General features: G+C 40.2%; 1 protein-coding gene across 12 annotated transcripts in view; it reads left to right on the top strand.

Annotated features, from left to right (window-relative positions):
• Positions 1-23,435, top strand: part of NRG1 (neuregulin 1) — a 170,371-nt gene that overhangs the window by 123,131 nt on the left and 23,805 nt on the right. For all 12 annotated transcript variants that reach the window (XM_085528921.1, XM_085528920.1, XM_085528919.1 and 9 more), the window contains one exon: positions 19,276-19,405. In XM_085528921.1, the coding sequence (XP_085385047.1) occupies positions 19,276-19,405 (130 nt within the window). The remainder of the gene's footprint in view (positions 1-19,275; positions 19,406-23,435) is intronic.

Genomic DNA, 23,435 nt, shown 5'->3' with positions numbered 1-23,435 from the left:
ACAGCATGGTTAACACCCACAGCCTATGTCTTCTCCCATTCCTCTCTCCCTGCCTCAGCCCCAGGTTTTTAACTTCCTTAAGTTTCAGATATTCAGAAGCTAGGAAGAATGAAACAAATAATGGGTTAGATATCCCACAGGCACTGCTTTGCTTCAGTGTTTTAGGATTGATAATCTGAGAACTTTTAGTTGCCCCGCTGGCACTCTGTTCTACGATGGCTGATATGACTCTGCCTGTGTTCTCCCTAGGCAACACAGTGATGTTCTGCTATATATGAGCTGATGGCTTCTTGCAGCTGAATCACGTTTGTTGTCATGTCAGGAGCAAAAGACAGTTGAGTCAATAAACTTTTGGATTCTGGTTATTTTTGCCTCTCTTTCTGCATGGCAGGACTGGGTAGCTCAGAGACATCCAGGGCTCTGGGCTCTGGGCTTCTTCCCAATTGAAGTTAAACAGCTTGCTATCTTTCATGTGTTTTATGCGGGACAACTGAGACAACCTGAAGACCCTGAAATCCTTCAATAAGATTTTTTTTATTTTTTTTTTCTCTTAGAAGTCCATTATAACAGGTCTGAAAAGTTGATTTCCTGGGCAGAAGAGCTTGTGTTTATTCAGCCTTATCAGCCGGCATTTTAACAGTGAATGCAGATGGTTTCAGAACTTCTTGCAGCTGGTGGAGGCATACCTGGAGTTGGATTTCAGAGGGTTGTGGCGAGCACAACAGGATGCCATTAATCCATCTTTGCTATATGGCCCCTTTTTCATAAGCTAACCACTGCTGCTCTGTCTGTTGACCCACCTTCCAAAAGGCAGCATCAGGTGCTTGCACATGGGAATTTCTGTGTACAGCATCCTACAAGCAGGTCCCAGCTGTGTCTCCCATCATCCATATAGGAACTGTTGTCCTTTCCCCTTTGCTGCTCATGAAATGCCTTAGCACTGCATGCAGAGGTACCCATGGCCAGGAAAGGGAGCTCCCATATGAGCAGGGGGAGAAAGGCTCTAAAGCTTTGTCATAAATATGATTCCCTCCCCACGGGCCTGGGGCCAGCACTGGATGCTCTCTGTGTGTGGACGAATTGGCATATGCCCTCTTTGAGCTTCCCTTCCACCATAGCCTCCACCACACTTGTTCAGCACTTTTAGGGCAACTCCACAGAGGCATATGATAATGGGAAGGCAAGTAGAGGAAGGATGTAACTTCATCTGCTCCTGCTGCTGCCCCAGAGGAATGAGTTTGTCTCATCCACTTTCTCATCTGAATCTAGCAGTATCACATCTGTTGCACGTGGCAGGAAAATTTCTTCCTTCCCTTCAGAATCCAGTATTTTCAAAGGCAGCTTGTGACCCAATGTTCGCTGCAGTAGAGGAGATTAGGCCCAGATTTGGTCTAATCAAAATTAAGTACATGCGGTCATAAGGAGGGCTTTTTGTGAGCCTGTTAACAAGTTGGAAGAAGGAACTCTGACAGCTATCACAGCATAAAGCCTCTGCATCCTCATGGGAACCTTAGAAAAGGCTCCTTTCTCTTAACATTCCAGCGTTGGGATGTGCTGTAGCTGCAAAAAAAAGAAACATCTTTAGAATCACCTCAGTGAGCTGCATGGAAATCAGAAGGAAAAGAGAGAGAAAAAGCAAGAGCTGTTAAGCTAGTACAACTTTTATTCCACAAAGATCAGGGTAGATTCATTTATTGCAGTTGAATGCCCAAATGTTCATTTGTCTGAATTCACTGATCAGCTCAGTTACACAAAACCTGTCAGCCCCACAGCTAAGCGTCAGGGCCTCAAAACCTTTGGAAACTTGCCATCAGATTTCCACATCTCATAAATCTCAGACGCTTCCCTGAATGCTTCTGCCTCCCCCTACTGCAACAAGAAATGCTCTTATCTTTGTTGTGAATGGAAGTCTGAAAACTTTGCAGTGGATTAATTAAACAAAGGCAACAAGCGCCTGCCAGTCCCTCTGACTTTGGTGAAAGCTGTTCATACTCAGCACCTGTGAAAAATGTATAATATGACAACATGGCTTAATGGAATAAATATTTAGGTACAAAAACATTTAGGTGCAATGCAAAATTCTGGAAAATTTGCATCACATTTGAAATTGTGCCATACTTTGTGTGTGTGTGTGTGTGTGGTTGTTTGTGTGTGTGTGTGTTTGTGTGTGCATGATAGTCGGCTGATTCTAAAGAATGATGAGATTGATCTGGATTTATGGGCAGGGAATTGGGAATTGCATGTGATGTGTGATTTCACATGGTTAAATGTCCACCTGGAAGTAGGCAATGGACCAAACGCTTTAGTTTAAGTGCTCCAAGGGACAAAAATAACAATCATACACAAAGGATCTGAGGATCTGTAAATCGTGGGATCCGTATGCATGTTTGTCTTCCCTGAGTATGACTTTTCCTCTTCAGGGCTTGATGACCCTTCAGAACAGAAGTGCTTACACCACTGCAGTGCAGTCTGTTTTATATATTGGTTGTAAGATTAATGGCTGAACATGCTCCTTAGGAAATTTTATATATATATATATATATATATATATATATATATACACACACAGAATTACAGACATGCTGTAAATGGGCAGAGATGTGTCTTCTGCTTACTCTTTCTTCATTACATGAATAAGTATGTTCTATACATAGTTCCATGAGCAAATAATTTCTTCAAGTATTTAAGTTACCATACACTCCCTGCTTCCTGTCACAGACCAGAAAGCATGTGACCAAATGCAAAATTTCACTTGATTATTCTGCCGTCACTGTTTTAAATCTTGCCTTCTCTAAGATGATCAGGATAGACAATCATCTGAATACGTGCTTGTTTGCTCTGGGGATTACTGTTACTGTATTCCAGCAAAATGTTTGCAAAAGAAAAGATATGGCCTCCTGAAAAACTTACATAGAAAAGAATGTAAGGTTAATGCTTACATCTGTGTCATCTTTTTGAAAAATAAAGGATACCTGACCCTGGCTGATGGTGTGTCTCTTCCATGAGCCCAGTGGCTGCAGAAATGACACTGCCCCAAGTAAATTTATAACTCTTTAAAGGAGGAAAAGTGATTTGCAAAGACCTTCAAAGCTAGTCTGGTATATTTACAAATGCAGAAAAGTTCTGCAGCTGGAAAGATAGTAGTGATGAAACTGCTGCAGCCCTGCAAACTGCATTTCATCACCGAAAGCAGCAAGACCAGCAGCCCTGAGCTGCTCACTGAGGTGTGACTCTAGGCAGTTTTTCAAGGCACTCAAGAGATGGTGGAAGTACCCACTGTCTGGTCTACAGTTTTGTACAGTGTTGAAGCCCAAAGTTTAATTATCATTATTATTTAACAAACTGAAAAAGTAGATTTCTTACTTCACATTCCTTAATTCTTTGACTGGTTATAGTGTTAGGGTTAGGATTAGGGATACGGATAGGGATAGGGATAGGGATAGGGATAGGGATAGGGATAGGGATAGGGATAGGGATAGGGATAGGGATAGGGATAGGGATAGGGATAGGGATAGGGATAGGCTACTTTGGCTGGTGATTTAATTTTGACAGTTGTCTCACTTTTCTTGCCCTTTAATTATTGGTAGCTTCCTCTCACAATACTCCTATCCCCTGCTCCTCATTGACTCCACTGAACATCCAGGGATGTTGGAAAGGAAACCCACAAGTAAACTGAATCTCCAAGTTTCAGTGCAAAACAAAGACTTCTATATTAAAATAGATAGATGGATAGATATAGATAGATAGATAGATAGATAGATAGATAGATAGATAGATAGATAGATAGATAGATAGATAGATAGATAGATAGATAGATGATGGATAGATGATGATAGATAGATAGATAGATAGATAGATAGATAGATAGATAGATAGATAGATAGATAGATAGATAGATAGATAGATAGATAGATGGATGATAGAAGCCCCAGCAAAATGGATGACTGACTTAAAAAAACACTCTAAAAGACTTCTTATTGGACTAAGCAGCTAAGCTGAGGCTTCCCTTTGTGACCCTTTATTTATCACCATTCAGCATCAAAATATAATAGACCTGTCTATTGAGAGCAATCTAGAAGGGGAGCCAGGCGCACCAGAAAATGCAGGTGATGCAATTATTGATGTCTCTGGTTACTGTGTCAAACTTGCTCCTGTGTAAAAACCCCCGAGCCTCCATTACTCAACCAGATTAGACTTCTCCTGCCCTCCAGAAAAACGTGTGCCCAGAGATAAGGCTAGAGGACAGCCCTGTTCATATTGTTCAAAGGAAAGTTTTATGCATCCACACCTCCTCCAGCCCAGCAAGTGAGCTCCTGCCAAGCACAGAACTTGTGTGTGGAACAGCAGGGCTGCGTTCATCCAAGTCTAGTGCTGCTGGAGCCCCACATCATCCCTGCTGCCCTTATGTCCTACAGGGACAGTGATGTAAACCAGGGTGGGCAGAAAAACTGAAATTGCGGGCTATGGGGAGGATGCAAGGGAAGGAAGATACTGAGAAAGGAAGGCTCAGACAGGGCTGCTGGTTTGGCACAGTCTAGAATGAGCTGTTTGCGGGGAGGACCAAAGAAATCTGAATACAGAAAGGGATAAATATTGCACTCTATAGGTACACTGCTACAACAGTGAGAGCCAGGCTCAGACTTCTGCTCTGTAGGAGTCAAGAGAAGCATCATTTTAGGCAGCCGTAATTCTTTTTCAGCCTCTAGAAACAGTATAGATGACAAATTGCAGACTATTATAAAGCTAAAGACGAAATCCCTGAAACTTGTTTTTTCCCATTTTTATCTCAAAGCGATAACCTCTTCCATTTATTTCTCTGATGTGACACACTCCACCAGAATATGTGTGAAAGATGGAAGGTAATGAATGGCATCCTGTTCTCACTCATTTATAAAATGTGTCTGCTATTGACTTGAGGCCAAACACTGATCTCAGTTACAAGAAGACAGACTCGGGATAAATTGCACTAAGACCTCACACTGTGGCATTTAAACTCACATTTTAGAAAGAAACTTCTGAGGTTTTTTGGGTACTTCCATTCTCAGAGTCCCTACTTTAGGGCACCTTTCATGGATCATTAGCCCAGCCTGTCCGAAGAGCAGGATGACTCAGGAGGTCTTGAACTGGTCCACGCAAAACCAGCAGTTTATTTACCAACATGCTTATATATTTTATTTATCTATTCATTTTATTGTAGAGGAACCACTTTGAGGCTATCCCAACTGAGCACAAAATGGGTAAAATCAGAAAGCATTTTCAGTACAATTTCTTGAAAAATAAATATCATTACTTTTCACACATGCTTACTTTTGCTATCCCCTAATAAGAACCCATGTCACCAACAGCATATATTGCAGTACTCTGATAGACACGGATGGACTCGCACCACACAAGAGCTGTATTTTTTGAAAACAAACCTTATCTATTCTGATAATTATTCAGTTCAAAGCATTTTTTTTTCTCCTTATTAACTGACTTTTGTGTAGTGTATTTTATCACAGTTTAGAGCAAAATTCAACTGTGACTGATAGAATTCAAATTATTTTCCAGTGAAATAAATATATTCTAAATGTAGAACTATCTTTTTTTTTTTTTTTTTCCCAGTTCCTTTCAAATCCTTAAAATAGTACATATTCATATTGACTGATGTCTACTGTCTTCTTGAAGTATTCTCTTTGGTTTTCTTTACTCATTTTGGGGAAATAGTAAAACTTTGAAAATGTAAAATATTCTTCATGCTTTTGGAAGCACGAAATTGTTTAATGTGATCATCAGGCTCTTTGAACTTAGAGTTTTGTAAAATATATGAAAAAAAATCATTTTATTTTTTACAACATTATCTGGATATCTCTTTGATACTCAAATTTATTCGGATCAGCATCATTAATGAAGGAGGAGTCCTTTTCTGCATCACATTTCTGAAAGACTTCACTAATCCAACAAACCAAAGCAAGAAAGAAAGCCTTCCTGTCAGAAGATAAGCAAATATATTTCACATTAGACTTCATTTGATTTTATTATCCATGACATCATTTTGCCTTAAGTCAGTTCTTTAATCAGAACTACCATATATTGATTCAGAATATTTTTCCTCAAATGTGCATGTGTTAAGCTAGACTGATTACATAATCTTTGCTTGCATCCCTGTCTAAGAAGGAAGATTTTTGTCAGTGCTTGACTTCATTCATTTCCTTTTGGGTGGTCTCAAACAGTTTAATTCAAATAACTGCTCTAAGCCTTAGGAACATTAGTAGAAGACGGTGCTCAAAGAAACCCTCTTCGTTGGTGCATGTAAATAAAACCAGATAAATCATGCAAAAAATGTCAGTGTGAAGAATGACCCACTCTCTGTTTCTCAGTGGGATCACCTTCTCATTTCAATCAAGTCATAAGTGACTGTGGCAGATAAATCCTCCTGGCCCGTTTGCCCTTTTCTCTCAAAGCAGACTCCTTGCACAGTAAAATGCAATTTCATCCTACTCGGTGAGTTTCATAAAGGCTATGGAAATTAATGGCACACAGGGTCAATTGCTACAGTGCTGTGAGAGTAAAAGATTGCTCAGACACTATAACTGAGCCCACCACTGACATACTACCAAGCCAAGACTTCCATTTCATCAGTTTTAAGTCAAACTCCTTGAATATTTCATTGATGGATTCTCTTTGAGTCATTAATACTATGACATTGTGACTTCAGGTAAAGAAAAGTGAAGGTTTTGGTGGAATGAAGCAATCTGTGTTGGGTAAACTGAGGGTGTTAATTAGTGTACTCTCCAAACCAAATACAACTGCCACAGCAGTATTTGCCATTCAGGTTTTTTATTGTCCCATTGACCAAGGTTAAATAAAGCAGACAGCTGACATGAGCTTCTGATTGAACAGGGAAGATGAAAAAGATACTAAGTCAGCTTTGCTTGGCTGTAACAGAATACCTCAAAGAAAGTGAAAATCACTCTGTTTTGCCCTGAGATACTCAAATACTGTCTTGTCTGCATTGACCTTGAAATATTTTCCATTAAGGAAATGCATCCTGGTGGCACTTACACAGGATGGGCTTAAGCTAGAATTGCTTTTAATATCTTGCCTTCATGAGCCCCCATCCTATGGACCTTACTGAAGGTGCAGTGATGCAAATGGGCAGGGGAGACTGTGGGGAGGGCAGAGGGATGAGCTTGTGCCATCAGCATTTGTGGCACAGGGAGCTGGTATGTCAGGGGCACTTACCACAGAGTCATAGCCATGAGGCTACAGCCACGAGGCCTGTAAATGCCAGGTTGGCACTTGACTCCTTTACATGCCCCAGAGAAAATAAGCCAATGGCTTTGGTCCTTGGAAAGGCTCAATATAGTCTAAAAATACCTTGGACTGGAAAAATGAGTTGTTTGTGAAATCCTCACCACTTCCCGTGGGTAATTTGCTCCTTGCATATCACTCTGGGTACAGCAGCTGAGGATCCTATGAAAACCATACTTAAAGGCAGTTTTTGCAGCAGATTGCGCCATTTCTCAGACTCCAATAAAATGCTATTGCAGTGCTATGAGCGTGCAATGTTAGCATAATCCCTACAGCATTTTGTTTCTTTCTTCAAGCTACATTTTAGCTTTCACATGAAAGGAAAAGGAGAAAGCCTAACGTCTTAGTCTGAAATACTAGATAGGCTCAAAGGCTGGAAATCAGGAAACCAACAAAAAACACTGAGAGAATATATGAGCAGAATGTTTTACATTCTGCTGATCTCTTTCTAAATTTATCTTGGGATTCCGAGGGCTTGACTCAGGGCTCTTGAATGCTACAACCCATGATTCTTCTTGCTTTGGCTCATGCAGTGGGTCAACATCTCAAAATAAATGCTAAGCCTACATCTTCCTTATATTCAGAAGAGCTCTCATACAGCTACTGTCAAATATTTACCTAATGCTTTTACCTTAAGCACTTGATAACTTTCACTGTTTTGTACTAGATGATTGTCTTGTTCTGGAGACCTTCAGGAATTTGTCTTTGTTCCTCAGTTCAGATCAAAAGTGGAAAAGACTGACACATCTGCCCAAAAAACATGGAGTATGAAACACGTTCTACTAGGTGGAATCCACATCTAGCTTCATCAGGCTAGGGTGTAGAATTCTCTTCAAGTCTCTTGGTTGTCATTTGGACTTTGTTAATTTTTTTGGCTGAGATGCTTTGCTATTGGACTAACAATATGATGGGGGCAGCCCTTGGGATCTCTTCTGTGGGACCATGGAAGGCAGTTTCCACAGACGGGGCAGGCAAGGAGGGCTTTACGTAGCAATTTCTCTTTTATGAAGCATCCTGAAGAACATTTGCATTGCCAAGATGCAGAATTTATCCATGTTCTTTGGTATCCCTGATGTTTTCTGGTATCATCACCTCTATGTAACTTCTTGACCTTTCTATGTCCCGTGAACTCTCTGCATTTCTGGCTAGTGTTCTCCTTGACATTAGTAGGCAATAGCACCTGGGCTTTGTTTACAATAATAGAAACAATTGATACCAACAGAGAACCCCTTCTTAGCTGAAGAGTGAGGACCAAAGATGGCACTGGCATAGCAAGAGAATTATTTACATTGAAAAGAGAAATGTCATGCTTCAACGGGGGAAGATTTTTTTTGGTCAGATTTTTTTCCTTATATGACTAGAAGGACAATAAGTGAATATATGTGCAGTATTGCAACATATCCTCTCTTAATGAAACAAAGAAGTTGGCTTTCTGCTTAAAGTAAGATGTCCATCTGGACTGCAAGTTCTTCAATCTGACATTGCCTCTTGCAAAGAGGGAGACTCCCACTCAGGGACCTGAACTTTTTCTCATTCCTACAGATCCATTCCTTTTGTAGGTCTGTGTCTGCACAAATACATGAGTATGCCAGTGACTCCATTAGCACAGCAATCTGATAGCATTTCATTATAAATCTGATTTTTGACAGATTTATAACCAGACTGTAGAAATTAACTGCTGGAGGAAATGTGCCATTTAGTCTCAACATGAACACATTTTATTTTTCTGCATGTTGTATTTTTTCATACCAGACTTTCTTAGTGTGTAGAAAAATAACATTATGCTTGTTTTAGTGTACTTCTTTTAAAGTGAAAAAAAAACAACAACAACATTTTCATAAACATTTCAAAACTGTCTGACACAATCACATGTTTATTTCATAGTCCTCTATGACATTTCTTGAGAACAGGTACCAATTAAATGACAGCCATTATATCATCACATTAACATATAGCTTTAGTGAAGAAATAGCAGATGAATAAAATAAGGTTAGCAGGTAAATAAAAGACAGTGCCAGATAAACCAGTGCTGTTGATAGATGGAAGGCAGCCCTCCCTACCACAACAAATACTCTGCTGTTTATTTCTGTAAGACTGAGCTGATAGCAGATATTAAGAGCAGCACCCAATGATTTTGCACTAATCTGTGGTTTTGCCATGGCACTTAGCCAGTGAGCCCAAGGTGAAGTGCTGCGCACCTCTCATTGCAGATGGAGAGGCTCATGAGAAAACACTAATTCTCATACTTTGTCAGATAGGACTTGTGCAATGTGACACAACAATAATTCAGTACCTGCCTCCAAGACTTTTTTTTAAAAGGGTGCTGAGGACCTCTGGGGAACTGAAGCAGGACCTGCCTTTCATGAATCCATGCTGCCTAGGGCTGATTCCCTGCCACATGCCATGCGATCTCCCTCAAGATAGGTGGTCAGTTGGACTGGATGATCTTAGAGGTCATTTCCAACCTTGGTGAATATATGATTATATGAGTCTGTGATTATGCTCTATGAGGTACTGGCACAGGTTGCCCAGAGAGGTGATGGATGCTCCCTTTCCTCCCCCCTTCTAGAGATCTGCAAAGTTAGGCTGGGTGGGGCTCTGAGCATCTAGTGTAGCTGTAGGTTTCCCTTTTCATTGCAGAGAAGTTGGATTAAATGGCCTTTAAGTGTTCCTTCCAACTCAAACTATTCTATGATTCTATGAAAACTGAAAGGTAGTGTTGCTGGAAATAGCTGAGCTGTCCTGAAAGCTAGATATTGATGGAGATCCTGCCTAAGCACTGTCTTCTGGACCATTACTGTGCTTGTGAGCTAGCCTGCATCCACAGCCATTCAGAGAGGTCTTGGGCAGAGGTGGCAGTAATTACAAGCAGGTTATACTGGGGATGCACTGAGTTAAGTGTCCACTAATGCTGTGGCTCCTAACACTCTGTGCCATCCTTTGAAGTCAATTGGAGTTAGTCCCACTCTGACCTACAGCCTGCAGTTAAGAAAATAAATAAATAAATAAATTCCAAATTTATTTCAGGCTAGTTTCACAGTTTCATACTTCCAGTATGGAACTAGTTTCCTCTGCTGTAGAAAGCACTTTCTTTAATAGGAATCTCAAGTGCTTTGACAGTCTGCTACAAAAGTACCCTACTTGCAGAGTCTAAAGGATCTCCCTGTAAGCAAAGCACCTGTTAATATTGCTCTCTACCACTGTCCTCTGGAGAGAGAAATTCCAAGCAGGAAAATGTCAAGTGTATGTTTTTCAGAAAAGGCAGTCCCATGACTGTGTTGGCGGATAGCAGAGTGAAAATTTGCTTGCACACCACCCACAGAAGATTTTTCTCCTGGTCACAGTGAGTAACTCTGTCACAGACCAGGAAGCTGACTCCTCCAGCAGAGCCTGCATAAGAGACCCACCAGCTCTAACAGCTTCTCACACCTTTTTCAAATGGAATGGTTGCTGATTCTATCTCAGAACTTGTTTTGAATTGTAAAGCACCTTAAAAAAAAAATCTGAGGCCTTGGAAATCTCTGCTGGAATACAAATATCAAAGTAATCCGACAAATACATTAAAGCTTCAGTGCATTAAGAAGGAGAGTGTCTGTGATAAATGTTCTTGTTCATACTTATCTCCCAGTACTTGCCTGGCCTATTGGACTAGTGGATTTCTAGTAATGCTTTCTTATTATAGATGTCTAAGAGATACTTACCAACCCCTGAGAAATCTTTTGTGTTTTCTGAGAGAAGTTGCCTTTACCATATCTTTACTCAGAAATGGAGGTATATTTCTTCTCCAATCTGTATTTCAAAGAGTATACATCAAAAGCTGTTGGCCGATCCTTGCTATTCTGCAATCCTGCTATCCAGCTATGGATTAAAGAGAGCTGGTTAAAGAGACTCCTCAGAGTTATCATATACACTGTGAAGTGAAGGGCCACTGAAGAAGGAATAGTAAACCAGTAAATGTTTTTCTCTTCGAAGTATGCAGCAGAAGACAGATTAATTCCTGCCCAGACATTTGGATTGGACTTTCTGCATAGGCTGAAGACACAGATCCCTTTTGCAGACCTGTTCAGCCTCAGACATTTTAGTGGACAGTTTTTTCCTTTTAACCTGAACACTTAAGGCATGGTGCTGAAATCCATTGTTTTCCAATCAAACTTTTTAAAAACATCAAGAAAAAGATGATGTGACTTTAAATTAAGCAGGCCCTTGAGTGCTTTCATTAATTTGGGCATACACGCTCAATTTAAATAAGTTCTTGCTGAAATACTTTTCGGAAGTAGGGTTCCTGGCAATATAGGATTATTAAATTGACTTTGTATGAAATATCATTTGTGCTTGAAAGCTTGCTGGATTCTTTTCATAAGCTGCTGAATAGTCTTTACAGTCCCTGCTTTTCTGTGAGCAGATAGGGCTGAGAAGTGGGGAGGCAGTGCACTTATCTGCGGAGGTATAATTGTACCACTTGGAATTAATAAGAAAAATCTTTATAGAGAAAAGAGGAGCAAGAACAGATTTTGAGTAACCATGTTATAATGGGATTTAAATATTTCAGTACTCAGTGTTATAAGGAAATAGGGCAACAAGGCTTGTGACAAGCTTGGAGAATATGCCATGTGAGGAGCAACTAAAGGAACCGAGGCTGTTTATACTGGGGTAAAGGAGGCTGAGGGCAGACCTTTATTGCTCTCTTCCAATACCTGAAAGGTGCAAGAGCGAGGTTGGTCTCTTATCACTGGTGACAGGTGACAGGAAGAGGGGAAATGGCCTCCATTTTCACCAGGGTAAGTTTAGGTTGGATATCCGGGAACACTTCTGTACAGAAAGGGCTGTTAAACACTCGAATAGGCTCCTGAGGGAGGTGGTTGAAACACCATCCCTGGATGTGTTTAAGAGCCATTTGGATGTGGTGCTCAGGGACAGAATTTAGCACAGGGGTGTTGGAGTTAGGGTAGTATGGTTAAGGTTGTGGTTGGACTCCATGATCTTTAAGGTCTTTTCCAACCTGAGAGATTCTATGATTCTAAGATGTTATTGCTACATACTTACTAGGACAAACTTCAGGGTGACAGGCAAAACCTGTAACACGGTCTTCTGACACAGTAACTGCCAGTAGCCAGAAGCCAGCTCTGCAACTTGAACTAACTAATGAGAGTTATATCTTTTGTTCTAGTGACTGAATGTAATTTGTAGCATTAGTGAACTCCATGGATGATATGCAAGAAATGATGTTGGCCAGAGAAGGGAAATTTCAAGGCCATGCAAAACCTGCAGTTAGATCTGGACAGCTGGCAGGCCCAAGTACAGCTTAAGGATTCCTGCACAGTTCCTTGAAGGAGAGTGATCTGTCTTAATAATCATGATAGTTTTTGTGTCTGTCCTTATGGTTTTTTTTTTTGGAGTTCTTCATTTATTTATTTTTTAATAAAAATCTTCTTTAGTTAAAAGCAGTGTACAGTTGTATGGCCGAAGCAGAAATGACGTTCTTCATATCTTGATATGAATGTCACTACTGTGAATAGCATTTGAGACTTCAGAAAAGAGCCCAGATTCCCTAATTAACTAGTTAAAGTCCAGTTCATTTTCCTACCAGGCTCTGTATTAGGTCAGTACCTCTGTATCTTATTCCTCATGATGTATGAAGCAGTCTGCTTATTTGGGAAGGAGAGGTGCCAGCCTTACCTTTACCAGCTCAGTTTTGCACCTTGCCTGATCTCACAGGTGAACATTTCTACCTCATAAGAGAGGAGAAATATTGCTCCAAACTCATAGCATTTTCATGGGATCATTTGATTTTCTAGAAATTACTGCTGTCATGGATGATGCAAGCGTTGACAAATTAATATGTGAGAGTGTACTTGCATTTGTTTCCCTTGTACCACTTACAAACAGGGTCTCAGTGTGAGGCACAGGACAGGCACTGCATGCCTGAGGATGTTCATGAAGCTGTCCTGAATTTCCAGCCAAATATGTTACATATCTAACCTTGCTGCACAGAGACCATGGAGAAGAGCAAGGTTCAACCTCTCAACCAACATGAGCCAGGACTATTTTTCTATGGTTAGTTGGCCACCCAGGCTTTTCTTCACTGTGGGATGTTCTCCTGCACAACAAAGGCCACCACATAGGATGAAGTATGTTATTGTGACAGCTGCATGCAGTCCCTTATCTGCCATCTCCCTTAATCTAAGGTCTGTAAGTTTTCAGACCCTCTCGCCCATTCCTGGCATTTTCAGGAATCTTCGAGGGTCCCCCAGCGGCGAAGATTCCCCCTATCTGTCTGTCAGTTCAGCATTCTTGGTTTTAGGCCTGTTTTTCCTGCATTGGTTCCTTCCGTGCACATTTCCTCTGCATCCTCTTTCCATTTCATGTTGCCCCTTCCCAACACACACACACATTTTCCTCTCAGTGCCCCCTGGCCTGTCACTGCCTCCTGTTTTGCCACTCATGTCTGCCTTCCCTGGATGTGGAATATTTTCCGCAGGCCCTTCCAGACCTCCTACAGACACTTATCACATTGCCCAAAGGTGAAAGTTGACATCGTTCATGGTAGTGGAAAAGCACACTTTGTCTGGGAGCCCAGTTTTAACTGGATCTCTCTTTGCACCCTAGTCCTCTTACACAGTCCACATTCTCTTCCTTTCTCCAAAAAAAAAAAAAAAAAAAAAAGAATAGTGTGTTCATGCACTTACTAGGAGGAACAAACTTGCATCCCACTCAGTGCTTGTGTTACCTCACAGACAGCTTGTGAGCTGTGTGTGTCTCTGCCCATCTTTTATCCCATCTCAACATTACATGAAGCAAAGAATTTTGCTTGTCAGGCCGTCTTTAGCATGTGTGCATGTGTCACCTCTCGACCCTCTGTGGTGAGCCAGACGCTGTGCAGGTCTTACCGTCACACGCCTGCCAGCTAGGTCAGTCTGCTGGCCTATCAGGGAGGAAGTGATCTGGTGCAGTGAAATAAGTGTCTGCCTTTTGTTTTTCTGGCTTGTTTTTTTTGTGTGTGTGGCTTTTTTTTTTTTTTTTTTTTTTTTTTTTGGCTTTGCTTTGCTAAGCTTGGATTCATGAGGGGAAGCCACTGCCGAATCCGCTTCAGGACTCATAGGGAGAAGAAGGACATACTGCTGTGGTTCAGCAAGAGTTTATATGCTCTCAACCTTTCCTGAAGTTTCTGTCTTGCAGACCCAGCAATTTCCTGTTTCCTTCTTGCTGGTTCTGATCTTTACAGAGATAGTGCTGGAGTAAGAAAGCATTGCCTGAAGCCCAGAGAGTAATTCCTCTAACTTGTAAGTGCTCAGTTCCAGCTTCTGGCAAAGCAGCAGGCTTCTTGAATGATCTCATGTGAAGGTCCCAGGAATCTGTTTTAGTGCATGTTGTTTCTGAGGACTGAGGCTAATAAAGCTTACAACTGGGTTCAACAGACAGTTTACTACAGCCAATATATTACATCACCAAAGCAATGTGCAAAATTCTGAGCAGCCTTATGAAATGGACCAGAAATGACTCCGATAGAATTTGGATTTTTTTTTCCTCAGTTTCTTTCATGAGTGTTGGTGATTTTCTTACCCTTTGGTATGTTCCGAGCTACATGTGTGCAGCTCCAGGCCTGGAACCAGAGGATCAACATAAAACAACTAACACAACCATCTGCTCACATGGTAAAAAAGTTCTCTATTCAGACAGAAGCCAGTTTTCCACTGTTCTCAGTTTTTGGTCTCTGTCCTCCTTGAAGGCACCTATGTACTTTTTGCTACATACATTATGCTGGAACCAGCAGTTTTCCTCATTCGATGCAGTACAGAAAGGCAGAGCTTTTCTGCAGATGCCAATACCTCCCTGCATTTTGCAAGTCAAGCTCATCAAGGGTGCTGGAGTGAGTTGAAGAGGCCTTGTCCTCAGTGGGAAGAAAAGTAGAAAAGGTGAGGCACAGAGGGATTAAGTGCTACAACCAAGGTTACATGGGAAATCAATCTGCCCTGCAGATCAGGGCTGGACATTTTTAAACTGCCCATCAGCAAGTCAAGGGGGAATTGGATAGTGCTTTTAAAGGAATGAGTGAGCTTCAAGTGAGAGAATGTGGATTAGTAAAGCTGCCTTTCTTAAGGGGTCACACATTCTGTCATCCTCATGCTAGCTTGCAAACTCTGTGTGCATTCTTTCTTACCCTTCCTTCTTACCTCTTTCGTCTTTCATTGGTGTGAACTACAAGTAGGCTTTGCTCTACCCTTAGTTTCAGCAAACAAGAACAAGCAGGAGTGTGTTGAATTCCTGCCTGGTAATCTGCAATTTTTTTGTTCATAAAATGAGACTGGAAGGGCCTCTGTCTGTAGTCCACTGAGGTGGCACATTTATATGTGGCCTTCCAGTGAGTATGGCAAATCTTCCTTTGTCTGCAGATGGTACTTGACTTTGTCTACCTTTAGTCATAAGCATCTCATCTGTCACCTTGCGGGGCTTTGAATGTGACCTCTGATTTTACACCAGCTTTGCAGGAATTCAGTTCAAAGAGGTATGGATTCTATTCTGTTTAGGTTGCAAAGCTGTTTCCTCTCAGTCTGCACTCAGAGATTCTTTAGGACTCCTTGCCTGGGAGTCCACTGCTGTAGCCACTGTATTTCAGAGGGGGTCTTTGGAAAGCAAGATAGAGAAAGAGAATGCAGTTATCTGTTTCGGGACAGAAACGGGTGAGAGATCTCCCAGGTAAGCTAAGAACTGTGTGGTGATGTCTGCCTGATGTAAAATAATCCTCAGTTAGTTGTACAGCAGTAGTTCATGTTTCAGAGAGTACTTTTTAAAAGATGCTGTAGCTGCTTCTCTTTTTCTTAAAATCTTTGGACAGTTCTCTTAGGTGGAAGCAGATCTCATCATTCTTCACTGTCATGTGAATATTTGTATTAGGAGAGACTTTATTCAAACCGCCTGCAGTTGCTTTTCTAATATGACATTTCTGCATTTATGGGGAAAAAAGAGAGAGAGAGAGAGAGAGAGAGACAGACAGAATGCGCTGGTTTTTAGATGTTTTCTTATGCATGATATTTTCAAATATAACTATAGCATTCAATTTATCCTTTCAGTGTATGTTAGGGGTTTGGTACAGAGCAGCAGAACATACCAGCTTTGCTAGTTTTTACTTGCATAGCTGAAGGAAGCATTACAGAAGAGAAAGGAGGTATGAATTTTGGCTAGGTGGATAAGGAACAGCACAAAGATACGTAGTCTGCAGCTGTGCTTTACCTCACCCCTGCAGGTCATTCCCAATATACATCCCTTGTCTGCTACAGAACTATGGAAATGCAGTGTTTTAGGACTAGTTATGGGCTGTATGAAATGGGCTCTGAACACCTGCTCCCAAACACTACATTTCTTCCGTTATGTGGATTTCAGTGAAACCCAAAACCACAGTTAGTGTTTCTTGTTTAATTTGCAAAATAGAGTTACAGTGCATACACTGAATACTGGCTTTATGCCATGAAAACTATGCATCCTTTGCAAAGAAAAACTAATACTTGAATTAACTCTCACTGGGGACTTCTTTCCTCCCCTCATCCCATGCAGTTACAAAGCTCAGGCAGATTGGGACTATAGTGCTAGTGGATCAGTAATGCAAAGAAAATTATTGTGCAAGATTTATACGACAATTTTGAACATGTGAAGCCAAAACTGAAGGGCAAAGGCACTCCTCACAAATACGTGTAAAGCCTTTGTATCATGGGATTTTCTGAGAGTTGCAGATTATTCCCATCTCTTGTAATCAGTACAGAGCAATTGCTGCTATCCCAAGCTCACTGACATCAGCTGGGAAATAACTGTTACTTTGAAACTCCACAGTGATCTGAAGTTGATTGAACTTCTGCTTAAAGAAAAGCTGTAAGCAAGACAGTGAAAACAATTATAGATAGCTACAAGCCCACTTGCTGCTATATCTACCCTCATAATTCAATTTAAAACATTCCATTAGCCAGCAGCATAGCAATATGGGTTTTTGGCAGAAACAGTGCAGACAGTATTGGTTTTTTTTCTTCCCAAATCAATGCATTAGCTTTCCAAGTTCAAGGACATGCTCAGAGTGTTTGTCTCTCTAGTCTCCTAATGAAATGAAAAAACATACATAGTTGTGCATGTGCTGTGAGTAGGGATAAGCTTAAAAGTGTGTTTACCTATTGCAGCTCGTGTTTCTTATTACACAGACAGAATTCACTCACTCAGGTTTCATCATACCTGTGGTCATGTTATGCCACATCCTGTCATGTCAGACATCTCCTCTTCAGCTAATCTAGGCTTCTCCAAAGCCTATGAAGAAGGAAAGGCTTCTCCACAAGATACATTACCCATTCTGAGATTTGTGTCAAGGATGTGGTCAACCCATAGGCATAGACGACCCTTCACTGCTGAGCTGATGTCAGTGTATTGACCAGCCTTTTATCAACACTGGGTGCAAAGTCCTTTTCAACCCAGGCTAGTTGAAAGAGTATCAGACTACTTTCAAAACATGACCCCTTTTCCTGCTTGTAGACAAGGTATAAATTTATCCTGGTCTGAGAGGTTATACATCATGCTTCGAGGAGCCAGGAGAAAGGAATGTGTTATTCTGAGGAATCAGTACTTCATGCTTGCATTTTGTTGGCACTTAGAGGTCTTAATCTAGATGAGGATCTAGTGAGATATGACCCAGTGGGTGGGTGCAGTGGTTAAAAGCAGGGGGAGCCTGAGTTTTGCAAGAGCTCTTTTTGGAACCCTGTCAGCCTGTTAAACACCCCATACGAACAGGTCATTATAGAAAACATTAAAAGAGACTGGCATACTGGTGATGGATGGCAGAGTAGAGAAAAAGCATGAGAGGCAATGTCTGTACAGACAGACAGGATTTTGATGGAACGATAGGGAGGAATTCAAATATATCAGAAACTCATATCCCATTGAAACAAGATAGCTAAACCATTCAAGAAATGGTGCCAGCCACACTGGCCTGCACTCCCAAGTGCTGAGTTCTAAAAATGCAGTTTCCTTGAAGATAATGGGAAATGCATGAAAAACAAATGTGACAGGGACTACTTCATCCTTATTCTCAGAAATAACTCAACATGTGTAAGTGGTGTTTGCTAATAGCTTATCTACTAAAAGCATGTTTTCTTTGGATTCTGTGTGTGAGGCAAATGGTAGAAAGTCATGCATCATGTAGTATAAACATGCCCCTTGGGTGTTTTTGTGTAGCAATGCTTTGACTATCACACAGCTTTTGTTGTAGGCATTTGCAGCTTTCTAGTCAACTCCAGTGGAATCAGTCAGTAGACGAAACTGACATTTCACCTCAGGGCAGAAGCAGTATTTCATAAATAAATGTACTGGGATTTGCTTAACATTGTGAGAAAAATTCTTAATTTCTTAAGTCTAGACCCAGATAAACAAAGACCATATAGAAATCACCTCCACCTTTAATTGCTGGCAGACAGAGACATCAGTTAGTTTTAGCCATTTAAAAATTAGGGAAAATTCTCAAGGCTAAAGCTTTGCAGTCATTGTGGAGAGACAGACACAATAATAGGGGGTGTTCATCCCACCTGCTGGGAGGATGAGGTGAAGGTCTTTCTGTGGGCCATGGAGATAGCCTTACCACTAAATGATGAATCAAGTGAAGTCAGTCAAACCTGAATGATTTGCCACAGATCACATAACCCTTCAGTGGTGTGGCTTCTGATCTGGGAAATGACCAGCATCCATGCTAGAAGTATTCCTACCCCTTTTTGGCAGTATTTAGAGTAAAACATAGGCTGGGCATGGGATACCTCCCTGAGGTGTGCATTTGAACCCTAATTTGTGTTAATCAGCAAAAGATGGTATCAAATACTTTTGGAGACAGTAGATAAGAGAGTTCACTGACATGTCATATCCTCCCTGGACTTTCTTCTTCCCTCACATACAAATACACTTACCAGACAGTAGGAAAGTTTAAGGTGTTCTGATCTGTATTTTCTCTCTCTTCTTTTCCAGCCACTTCCACATCTACAACTGGGACAAGTCATCTCACAAAATGTGACATAAAGCAGAAAGCCTTCTGTGTAAATGGGGGAGAGTGTTACATGGTTAAAGACCTCCCAAATCCTCCACGATACCTATGCAGGTAAGAAATCCTGTTTGCATATTTTGGTGGAGCCATCAGGTTCTATAAATGCTTTTTCTTTAATGGTGCACCTGAAAAATTTCTTCTCTTAGACTTGCAGCATGAGGTATTTATTCATTCTAAGCATCTGGATGTGAGGCATGTGAAAGGCTAACCAAGTAATCTTCCCATGGGTTAAAGGGCACAGAAAGCCTTACTGATGGCATGAACTAGCACAATTTAAGCTGTATGTTAGATATAAAGAAAAGATGCTGTAAACTAAATACACTACAAAGTCAAAAAATGTTTATTGATAACTGCATTGGATAAGTGCTGTTTCTACAGGAAAAAGGTGGTCTGTGTTTACTGTGTGCTTTAATAGCTGAACATTTTCTGACGAGAATGTATTCTCAATTGGAGTTTTCACGTTGTGTTAAGTGCATAAAAAGAAAAGAGCACTATGGCAGTTTGCGGAGGTTACTACTTCATGTGAGGATTTTGATCAAGGAGTTAGGAACATAAGCTGTATGCGCTTGTTCATTTCTTCTCAAGGCCTGGTCTGCACTGTGCAGGCTGATGCTGTGATCCATTTATTTGGAAAGATTCTAGTGAGAAATACAGCGCTGGAGTACACTTCCTGCCTGGTAGCACATCATGTAGTATTTACTTCTGGAGACAAATCAGTCTTAGCAAGTTTCTTCTCTCTGAACTCAGAGAGAAATCAGCATTTAATACCTTAGAGTCTATCAGGACTGACTGGAAAGTGGGCACTTTTGTGAAGATATTGCAGCTTTTCAGACAGACAGGAGACAGCTTTCAGTGGAATCTGTTGTCTGCTGTAACTGCATTGAACTTCAGACATCTATGACTAAAAATCAAATGTCAGTACTTGGAAAGAAGGTTCTGATGGCTGACTTAGCAGAAGGTCTGTGATGCTTTCATTAGGTGAGAAAGGCATAGGTTGCATGGCACTGTTGTTAATTCAAAAAATATTAATAATCCACGATGTTTGCTTCACATGTAAGTTTTGTTTTATAGATTGATGTTTTCTGGACTTTATGAGCTTTGTTTTGTTTTGGGTTTCACAGATTGCACCATTGCTGAAAGTGATGAATATTTCATTGATTTTAGAATTGTTTTTAGCTAAAGTGAATGTGGAACAGTTACTGGCTCTGGTGGGCTGAATAGCAGAGAGAAAAAAAAAGTTGTGTTGATGTACTCTTGATCATGTTACATCAACAGAACAAGATGAGCAGTATGATGTGGCTATTCTGGGTGTGTACCAGATCCTATGTGCTTATTTCTACTTTCTGTCTTAACACTACTCATGAAAATCCAGGGCAGCAGAGCTCAGAAGCTACCAGATTTGCTGCTGATTAGCATTATCTTGACAGTTTCAGAGCTATACAGTTTTCAGTTGTTTGAGAAAGTTTTTTGGTTTGTTGATTTTCCTCCTAATACATATTCAGATATGTTTGTATTTGTTCTGTGATTGGCTAATTTTTTTAATGTACTGTCTCAGAGGCATTTCAGTGGAGTGGGAATTTTCTCCCTCTTGTAGACAAGAAATAACCTTTAATTCTGGGTTTGGAGTTGAAAGAAAAGGCGAATCCTAAATTTGGCAGATGTGCCTCTCTCTGGGTGGCCCAAGGCCTATTTGGAAAAGGCATCAGAGCTGTAAAATCAGAAGGGGTTAATCTCATTTATAGTAAAACAGTGGAATAGCATTCTTATCCTGATATTTTGCTCTGCTTTCTTATAATTGCCAGAACTGAAACTTTATGTTGTGTAGAGAAACAGGATGCAATGCTGCTATATAAGAAATGAAAGTGTGAGTATTTGAAGGTGGGAGTACTGGGAAACTGAAGAGATGAAATATGGTTCTCTTCCTGTTTCATTGAAAATACAGATGTCTACTTTTAATTCCAGTATTCCAGTGTTAATTAAAATAACTATCTATCCAGTGCACATTGCCTTCATTGTTCTGAGAAAATAAATCTTCCCTCAGAACATGCCTGTGGAAACAGAATGCTTGAAATATGGTACTTGCTCTTCATATTTCTGCCTCAGTAGCAAGTTCACATTTTTCCATATGGTCCATCTGTTGAGAGCAAAAACAAAATTTCTAAAGCATGAGCCATATCATTCTAAATTGGTTTTATCCCTAACCAAAAAAACATGACTCAGAATCACAACAACCATGGAATTTTCCAAGTAATGTCTCTGATTTTGTAAACTTTTCTGTTCTATTTTTAAAAAACGGACCTCCTAAGTCCATCTTCTCTTAAAATCTAAACCTATGTATTCACAAAGTGCCTTTAGTAAAATATACGGATAGCAGTCCAGTATGTATTAGATCTTAATTTGATGGATACTGGTGTGAACTTAAAGGAAATTCACTGCACATAAGAGGTAGCTAGGTGAAATAATGAATATGTGAAGGCTTGGTAAGGCATTGTACAGCTACATCTGTGGTTACAGATATGTTTCCTATATTTATTATTATTATGATCCCAGGCTGAACAAAACAATCCCAAAATATGGAAGATGATAAAATAAGCTTTGAGACTACTTAATAAATTAATGTATAAAATTTTCAGATGTATCATAGGAACATGAGTCGCATTTTGAAAATGGTACATACTTGGAAACCTGAATGTTACTGCTGTTGCCGAGGTTCTTTCATTGTTTCTGTCCAGCTGAAAGCATGTCCTCAAGTCCTCTGAGGACAAACAATGAGACGTCTTCTTCTGTAAATGTAAAATTAAGACCAGAGTTTCTAGCATTCACTTCTTATCTGAAGAAAGACATATATGAATATACTATTGGTTACGCCTCCAGAGTGTTCTTTTGAAGATTTCTCCCGTGAAGTCCTTGCTGGTCTGACTAATTGATTCCTTGCTAGCAGAGATCATATTTTCTAATGCTTTTTCTGTTAATGAAGAAATCGATTTACTTCCTGATTTCACTGGATGAAAATAATGTTTCTTAATAATGCTGCTGTGTTTCTTAACAGCAAAAGAGTGAATTACATGTTTGCTTATGATGTAGCCAGTTGCTGTACTCCTATTCATGCAAAGGCTTTGATGGAGTTGACATAAAGTTCTTGAAAATGAAAAAAAGAGAAAAAAAGACAAAAATTGTTTCAGTGATGCTAACAAAAAATATTTTTGACTAATTTTACTTGATGCAGACAAAAAAGGTTTTTCACTCACTTAAAAAATAAAATGGGAGTACTAGTTCTGATAATTAGCTATGAAATGGACTAAATGCATCTTGTGAAAACACATTCCTACAATGCATTTGCTTATAGTCAGTCCATGAAACACAAATGTTAAGTTCCGACCCAATCAGCCTCTCCCCACCTGCCAAAAAACAGTGATGAAATGTGTTTGATGTATTCTTTTTAAATACTTAGTATAGTGGAAAAGAACAATTATTTTAATCTACTTGAGGCACCTCCCAGTTTGTGCCATAAATCAGCAGTCTCAGTAGCTTGACACAGGCCCAACAAGCAAACACCAGCCAGTGGCCAGAAGTAAATGTTGTGATTTTTAATCAACCGCATGTTTATTGGAGTTTTGTAGGCTGGGCCTGGAGAAGAAGATGGAGATGTCCCTCTGAAATAAATTTCAATTCATGTGCAAATGCCAGCTATCGTGGACAAGCATTTAATGAAATGTGCAAAATAAAATAATGGAAATTAAGGGGATAGAAGATCTTCACTCTTTTTCAATAGCATAGATTAAAATGCAGTTTTCTCTTGTGCCCAGCAGTATTTATTTCTCATGACAGAATTATCTTTGTTGCATTTTTCTCAACTGAATACATCTGTGGAGACTTTGGATCTCTCTACACTGAATGCTTATAAGAAGATAGGATCTTGGCCCTGAGGAAAATAAATGCCCTTCCTTTATAAACCAGTGTAGCATTACAGCAAATCACCTCCAAATAATCATCTACAGATCTCCAATTTTTTTATTATACCAAGGTTAGTCCTGCATTGTTTATTGAACAAGGAACTAGTGAGAAAGCCTGACACTGATCACCT

The sequence above is a fragment of the Coturnix japonica genome, chromosome Z (genome assembly GCF_054131305.1).
Source record: "Coturnix japonica strain WE chromosome Z, WE-NBRP24, whole genome shotgun sequence".
NCBI classification, from domain to species: Eukaryota; Metazoa; Chordata; class Aves; order Galliformes; family Phasianidae; genus Coturnix; species Coturnix japonica.
The sequence above is the reverse complement of the archived record's forward strand: the minus strand, read 5'-3'. Positions and strand labels throughout refer to the sequence as shown.